General features: G+C 37.1%; 1 protein-coding gene across 10 annotated transcripts in view; it reads right to left on the bottom strand.

The window, feature by feature from the left end:
* Positions 1-3,614: 3,614 nt before the first annotated feature.
* Positions 3,615-8,781, bottom strand: part of AMPdeam (AMP deaminase) — a 172,507-nt gene continuing 167,340 nt past the window's right edge. For all 10 annotated transcript variants that reach the window (XM_083137695.1, XM_083137698.1, XM_083137696.1 and 7 more), the window contains 2 exons: positions 8,522-8,632; positions 3,615-7,675 (listed from right to left, as the gene is read on the bottom strand). In XM_083137695.1, the coding sequence (XP_082993821.1) occupies positions 7,514-7,675; positions 8,522-8,632 (273 nt within the window). In that variant the 3' untranslated portion in view covers positions 3,615-7,513. The remainder of the gene's footprint in view (positions 7,676-8,521; positions 8,633-8,781) is intronic.

The following is an 8,781-nucleotide window of genomic DNA, read 5'->3' as shown; positions in this document are numbered from 1 at the left end:
ATTTCCTGTTTTATGTATTATTGTTATGTATATTGCCACTGCCATATTTATATTATTTCATCGTCACTAATATTATAATTGTCCTATGTCTACATACTCTTACTTTATATACGCATATACTCTCATATTACAGTAGTATCTATAACATATATAGAGAGGGATTACATGGAACTACAATATGTAATTATATATTTACATATATACAATAACAAATATGTAACCAATAACTGACGACATCTATTGCATTGTACAATGTCTAACGATTAATAAATGTATTGTATTGTATTGTGCAGTGTGTTTAATTTTGATGTTAGTGGACCTCAAATTATTATTCATAATTTTAGTGATACCATTTCTTTTCAATAGACCACTGATATCTCTTAAAGACTATTTCATATAACAACAAAGTAAAGTAAAGGTCTCCCCTGTGCTTAGCACCACGCCATGAAGGCATATAGGGGGTGTGGGGGTAATGCCCCACACTTTCTTGATCCGGTCGTGAGTGGGGGTGATGGGATCAGCATCACGCCCCTGACCACCTTTACCCCCCAGGGTTTCCCCCAGGTACCCATGTCATTCGACGCTGGGTGGGCCCCGGGGCCGCTTCCGTTAGAAAAGTTCCCGGATTTGAACCGGTCAGGGATCGAACCTGGGACCTTCAGCATGGTAGTCAGACACGTTACCGATTGAGCCACCGTGGCCATATAACAACAATTTTGTTAATAGATCATCAGTGCTCGAAGAGTGTGTGTAAGGGATGCATGGGGATGCTATCCCCCCAGCTAAGAAAAATTTCATGAAGCATCCCCCAGCTAGGATAATTTGCTTAAGCATCCTACTGCATTGGCTTCACGTTGATCCATATAAGTATATATCCCCTAACTCGAACAAGCAAATTTGCAGTTAGGAATTTTTACTTCAAGCACTGTATACACTGTATGTCCTGCTTGGCGGGATAGGGCTACTGGACCTAAGAGTAAAGGGGATAATTGCCCTTGGGCTCCACCTTCGTTTGGAAATGTAACAGTGTGGACAATGTGGGAAATTTATCTCTGATAAATTTATCTCTGATCTTATTTCAATTTCATATTGAGGCTTGGGGCCCCCTTGAAAATACTTTGTGGGAAGTTACATTTTAAGTATCACGTGTAAAACTAACATTATTAGTAAAAGAAAAAGTCATGAAGTATCAAGTTAGTTTGTTTAGGTATTGTGTAACAATAAGGCATTGACTGGTTGAGCAACTGAATCTTTTTACTGGATTGATAACTGTACTGCACTACTCTACACTAGGTTGACAAATTTGGTAGCTATAAAGGTATGAGATGAGAGAATTTTCCTATCGATTGCCATCTGTACGAGGGCCACTATTTATATTTTGAGCCTTGGCAACACTGATTGAAGTTAGGCACGATTTGACGTTTGCACGGAATCGTCTGGCATTATTGACCATAACGTACTTCAAATGTTTTGTCAATAGCTTGATTTGTGTTGTTTATGTTGCCTTGGAGATTGCGCGACAACAATAAAATGGAATTAACTCGTGAACATTTTCGTGCATAGATTTTTTACGATTTTCGACGTGGATTATCAAGACAAGAGTGCATCGATCAACTTACTTCCACATTTGGCGATGAAGCCCCATCCTTTGCCACTGTGAAACGCTGGTATAACGAATGTAATCGTGGCTGCCATTCGCTCACCGACGAGATTCGCGAAGGTCGTCCAAAATCAGTTGTTGTTCAAGAAAACATTGGTGCTGTGCAAAACCTAATACTGCAAGATCATCATGTGACATACTGTGAGATTGAGGCAACCATAGGCATTAGTTCCACCAGCATATATAAAATATTACATGATCGTTTAGCTGTGAGAAAGGTATGTTCTCGTTGGATCCCACACAATTTGACAAAAACTCAAAAAGACGCTCGCGTCAATTGGTGCAAACAAATGCTCAATAAATACAATCGTGGTGCTTCAAAAGACGTATATAAGATTGTAACAGGTGATGAATCATGGATATATGCATATGAGCCGGAACGTAAACAGCAGTCGACTGTATGGGTGTTTCAAGATGAACCCAATCCAACAAAAGTTGTTCGCGCTCGAAGCACATCGAAACAAATGGTCGCCTGTTTTATCGGGAAAACTGGTCATGTGGCAACTGTGCCTTTAGAGGAACGTAGAACGGTCAACTCTGAATGGTACACAACAATTTGTTTGCCAGAGGTCTTCGGTCAAATACGGAAAACAAACAAACACCGTCGGATCATTCTTCATCAAGACAATGCCAGCTGTCACACATCTCGTCTAACAACAGACTTTATGAACAGTCAAAAAATCAAATTGATGGGTCATCCGCTGTACAGTCCTGATTTGGCACCCAATGACTTCTTCTTGTTCCCGAATGTCAAGAATAAATTGCATGGACAACGATTTTAGTCTGCGGAAGACGTCGTTGATGCGTTCAAAAACCATATTATGGAGGTGTCTCAAGAAGATTGGAAAAACTGCTTTGACAAATGGTTCGAACGAATGCAAAAGTGTATTGACCATAAAGGAGAATACTTCGAAAAACAATAAAGCAGTTTTCAATGCCAAATTCCTGTTTTTTCATTGTTAGGCTCAGTGACCCTCGTAACCAAGTAAGTTAATTTTGCACTTTGGACGAGACCCATGTCAAGTTGCCCAGGCCCCATTGGCTGAGACAATACACCACTGTTTATCATCGCAGACGTAGTCATATATGTTACTGCGAAAAAGATTTTGTTCTTGTAAATCTACTTTTTAAATAAGCGATACTGTGTTGAATTTCTGGGATTATATAAAATTTCAGGAGCACAGAGAAAGAACATAACAGGGATCCTACACCTCAAGGGCCCCTGCATAAGGATGCGGCTGTTACGCCACTATTAGTGCCAATTGTTTTAATACTCAAAGTGATGGAGAATTTGTTTACAATTGCATTAGCCACTGGGTGCACTAATCAGTTTTTGTCCAAGGGGGTTGCAGGGAGGCAAATGCCTCTCCACCTTCATCCAAATATGCATTTCTTTTGTGTGGTATGTGGTGGCATTAATGCATATACTATGAAACCTATTTCCACTTCACACTTCTTTCTGGTTCCAGTTCATATGGCAGATACCTACAGCCCAAATCTCGGTTACATCCACTGAAAATGTATGATGTCCATCACTGGTGGTGATTGGGTTCCAAAACTGGAAGGGCAAAGGCAGTACATTTCCCTTTGTAGATAAGGTTTAGCATAGTGCCGGGCAAAAGTGGCAAAAATTGGGGGGGGGGGCAATGGCCCCTCCTCGCCCCCACTGATGTCCAGAATCAAAATCAAATAAAAACATTCAGATGTCCCACTCATTTTTTTAACATGTGCTAATGTCCAAAATATATCCGAAAGTTTTAAACAAACATCCAGGGTATATCCTTGGAGAATATCCCCAGATTTCCCAACATGAACATCCATGTGTGGGTGACATTTGTGTGCTGTATGGACAAAACTGCAATTCAAATTATTAGGAATTATTGTTCAGTAAGCCTCATCTCTAATATATGCATACTATCAGGTTTAGTCAGATAAAGAAAGACAAAAATTTAAATTTCTCGTTTTATTCTGAATTAACACTAATACAAGAATTTGTCATTTTTAATTATTTACAACTTGTAGGGCCATTCACCCATTTGGTTGTGAATAGTATAAAAATACAATTTCACAAAATAAACAAACAAACACAATGACAAGACTATCATTTTTAAATATATATGTATCACAAATTCAACCACTGGTACAACAATATCTACAAAACAAACATGTTCTCTTAGCTTTTACCAGGCAGTTCCACTATCTAAGGCAACATATTCACTATAAAAACAAGCATGATACATAAACTGTCCTTTGTAGTTTGCATACAGAACTGATGAATATAATCTGGTAAAAATAAAGCTAGACCATCACTAACAAGATACTGTAATATCTTGCTTGTGGAAATGAGACGACACAATTTGCTCATTCGTCAGTGACCTGAACATATTCTACCGTACACTACCGTAAGTACTTTACCTGCAAAATTTACCCGAGTTTCTAAGTACACTTCTTTTTTGTTATTTACACTGACATTCAGTCGCAGAAAACAGAAGCGATGGGTTTCGATGCGCCGACCACTTGACACCCAGTGAAAAAACAGCTTGGCCTTCTGCCACGGAGTTCAGTTCCATTGAGTTTAACATCAAGAACCAACAGATGGAAGCACTAGCTTATTGGGAACACATGCAGGGTGTCTAAAAAAGACTTCTTGAATAAGGTGATTTTTTTTAAAATTGCTGCAATATAAGGATTAGATATATCTACAGAGTGGTTACAAAGTGGGCATACGCCCCTCTATTTTGGACACTACGATGGTTATAGTTGAATGCTTGATATGAACACATACTTGATAGTTTAAAGAGTCCGGAACATCGGTATGGAGACAGTCATTTTTGTAGCACAACTGAATTCTGTTCAATGTTCAGTCACATTTCGCATTGCAACATGTGTCATTTACCTGAATAAGACCCTTTCCTGGTAAGTGCATTGGAAGCCGATATGAAGATTACCCAGCTCCCTTAGCCTGGCCTCCAAGAAGTCCCAACCTCACCTCTGGGGGTTGAGAGATTGAAATAACCGTTATCGCACAACACAAGAGTTATGAGCTGCTGTGGAAGATGCCTTCACCCCGCATTATCTCTGTAAAACATCATATAGACAGAATATTGTGCAGAATTCAGCTGGGCTATGAAAATGACTGTCTCCATACTGATGTTCCAAACTCTTAAACGATCAGGTATATCATATCAAGCATTCAAGCATAACCATCATAGTGTAGAAAATAAAGGAGGGTACGCCCACTTCGTGACAACTCTGTACAATAAACAAAATGCAGATATATTACATTCTTGTCCAATATACCTAGGTATATTCTTACTTTTTAAAAACTTAATGTTAGGAGTTTTAACAGAACACTGATTTTTGTTTGTGTTTTGTTTTATAAAGACCACAAATTAAACTAGGAAAAACATGTTTTCTTGCCATATCCAATATCAGGCAGTGGCATGCATAGGATTTTCGAAAAAGGGGGGTGGGAGGGTTACATATACTTTTTTTAGTAGTCAGTCCACATTTTGCCAAATTTTCCTGCCTTTGACATATTTTTAGATATACTGGGCCAGGAGGGGGGAGGTTATGACACCCATTCTCTCCCCTTGGGCACGCATGCACTGTACGTACTCATGCATACTTCTAGCATAACAGATCAGCATGTCAAATAGTGTCTTTTTCAAATAGGTGAATTTGTATGAACAAATTTGAAACGTGAAATATAAAAACATTTGATATAATGTCATGTACAATTAATTCTAGAAACTATACAATCGTGGCATTTATTCCTTGACTTAAGTGGTTTGTAGCTTTTGGAGCATATTGATACGCATGGGAAGAATAAAGAGAATAAAGGGTATGCCTGCCTAATTTTAAGATTAGAATGAGGTAGCTGAAGTTTTAGCACTGTACGTACAATTATGGGCAAAACAATATTGAGTTCAACCCACTTCTGTAACATCTGGAGATGGTGTTATCAAGCGTCATTCCTCAGCTGTTTAATCACCTGAGAGAGTTAGAAGCATTTGCTTTTGGAAGGAGAAAAAGGACACTGTCAATTTGAAGCGAGTGAAGAAAGCACCACTTCAGTCAGAAAGAGATGCGACAAACTCTCATGTTGAATGGAAAGATGTTCAGCTCTGGGAACCATTCAGCTCCATAACAATGGTGTGCTTAAGCCAAAGAGTGAAGGTGGATAGAAATATGGTACTGATTACACCATCTCCAGACATGGCTTGTGTATTCTCTAACAATAATAATTTCCCCCATATATATCTACAAAATATTTCTCCAAACATTTCAAAGTGACTTTCATTAAAATAATTTGACAGTACTGAAGCAACTTAGCAAAAAAGAACATTTATTACATTTCAACTCAACTTGTGAAAAGAACTGAACCATGATTCTGCAGTACAGCAGTTAAATTATAAATATTTGAATAATAATAGTAAAAAATAAGTCTTATAAATAAACTTAAAAATATAGTTAATAATTTAAAACTACAATATTTTAAAAGCCTATAATAATGACAATATGTGTGCACTTTGTAAAAAGCCCCTACAATACATCTAGTTCCTAATGGCATTAACACATTGACTTCTATATTGAATAATTTGCACTAATATATCCACAAAACATAACAAAGAAAAAGTTGTAACAAGTCATTGACAAATGAGCAATTATTATTATTATTGTATAATGTTACTAATAAAGACACAAATCACATTCACACAACTTCAGTTCATAATCAATTTATTGTAGTTAGGAATGTAGGGAATCCTTATATTTACAAGATTATACTAATTTTTCATAATTTTTATATGTAATGATGTTTAAATAGTGATTATTATTTAATGAATTACAAGAGAATATACAACAGTGATAAGATGTTCATTCACTAAAATAAATTTCAAGATTACAATATCTTTTCTACTAACATTGTTAGTTGTAATACAAGAATCTTCCTGTCATGACGTCTCATCAGGCAGTCTATTGTGTACAGTCATATTTAACTTGCAACTTATAAACCTGCAAAAAACTATCACAGCTAACCTGGGGAATCTAGTGAGGCACAACTTTAGAGCATGATTATACATGCCTTTTGATATCATTTTGGGTTTTCACGAACCATTTTTCTTATAATAATTGATAACACATTTTAACGATGTTGAATGTTAAACATTTAATCTCCTTAGAAATTACATTTTACTAAGCATACTATAAAGGGGAAAACATGATCTTGAAATAAATTACAATCAAAACATTTACACTATCTTTGATATGAAGAAACTTAAGATTATAAATATTTGCTTTGGAAAAAAAATTCTAACAGGTTATTCATTTTGTTCCCAAGTATTGATGGACTAGACTATATTAAAAACTTTCCTTGGCACAATATGCTACGCTATCTTCCACCTATTCACCTCTAATATGTTTGGTATAAAAAATAACATTCTTGAAAGATCTTGTAAATATATTACCTCCAACATCTTTCAACACTGCAGTTCATCAATTTCATATAAAGTTGCCTCCACTGTTATGCTAACGTCATGTTATTAATTATCACATTAAACAATCTGATAAATTTCTAATTTAAAGAAAAAATGTAAAGTTCTAAATACCCTGACATTTTCGCAGATGATTTACGGTACAAAAAAATAAACTTCTCAGCATTAGTTTACTCTTTCCTAACACAAAGTGCTACTTATATACAATTGTTACAACCTAGATAATGTTAAACAACTTGAACACTGATTAGAAAGAAAACAATATTTTAGGAAAAGCCACATTTCCTATGCTTTTATTGTTTGAAAGGAAAAAGAAACATCAAGTAATTATCACAATCTGAAGCCTCAACTGGGGCTCTTACAGTGGTTCTTTTTCTACAACTTTGAAAATGTTTGACAACTCGTCCACCAAAGATTCATATCGGAACGCAACACGGATGTCTGGTACATTCGTTCTTGATATATCGTTCCCTGCGACACCTTCCTTCGTGTAGTTGGGTCCCAGCCAATACTGCTTCATCTGTAAACAAGACAGAGTAACCTTCAGTGAAAGTATAATGGTACACCATGACCTGTAAGTCATGTTTTTTTAAACAATTTTTAGACTTCATAATGATATGGTTTGAAATAATGTGGTAAAAAATACAGATTAGTAAATTTAAATGCATAAATTTCACTCTGTTACTCTTTTCATAAGTCCTGCATCATGGCCGTGTGGTCTAAGTGATCACGCTTTGGACTCGCGCTACGGGACGTGTGCAGGTTCGAGTCTCCTGGGGAGAAGCCTGACAACTTTTCTCCTGAGATTTCGGCCTATGCATGGGTTCAGTGGCCACCCACCATCATGAGGAAATTGGGGAGCTACGAATGAGTAGCATAACCTGGTCACAGAAATCTACAACAATGACCGGGGGTTTGTTGTGCTGACCACATATGTTATTATTATTCCTTCCATAAGGGCTCCTGTGTAGCCAAACGGTTAGCACTCTTGCCTTTGGTGCTAGTGGTCCCAGGTTCAATTCCTCTGAGCTCTCCCGAAATTTCAGGGTGGCCCAGCATCGCGAGGACAAAAGGGGAGCTACTTAAAAAGAAGTTACTGAGAAATTAAAGTATTTTTTTAGTTATTGAATACCAAAAGAGTTTCTTAGGTCTAGCTGATGAAAAGTAAAATCTTCTTACGTGTATTATTATTAGCCGTAGTACACCGACATTGTCAACCAAAAGCTGTATAATCGCAATATAATGCTAACCTTCATTTAGTTCTGCAAATTAAATAAACTTCATATTTAAAACAAATGTTTTGCTTATTTCATTTTGGACTTGGCAAGTCTTTGGGAGAAGGAAATATAGAGCTAGTGTTAGTTACCTTATGTGGGAATCCACTCATGAGGACACTGTTCCGGGCAAGTTCACACATGTCGCACGAGCTGAGCTTCCACACCTGTGCAGCAATGCTGTACTCTTCCATGAGAGGCTCCTGTAAGAGAGTAGGGTTTCAAGTAGGGCCGAGCCGATATCAGTGGTGTCTGTATCGGGAAGTGTCAGTTGGATGCTACAGTGTGTTCGAAAAGTAACTATACATCTATGTGAACACGATTATATGTTGAGGGATTGTATTCCGTGCAC

This window comes from Lepisma saccharinum, chromosome 16 (genome assembly GCF_977018435.1).
Source record: "Lepisma saccharinum chromosome 16, izLepSacc3.1, whole genome shotgun sequence".
Classification (NCBI taxonomy): domain Eukaryota; kingdom Metazoa; phylum Arthropoda; class Insecta; order Zygentoma; family Lepismatidae; genus Lepisma; species Lepisma saccharinum.
This window is presented reverse-complemented; position numbering and strand designations above follow the sequence as displayed.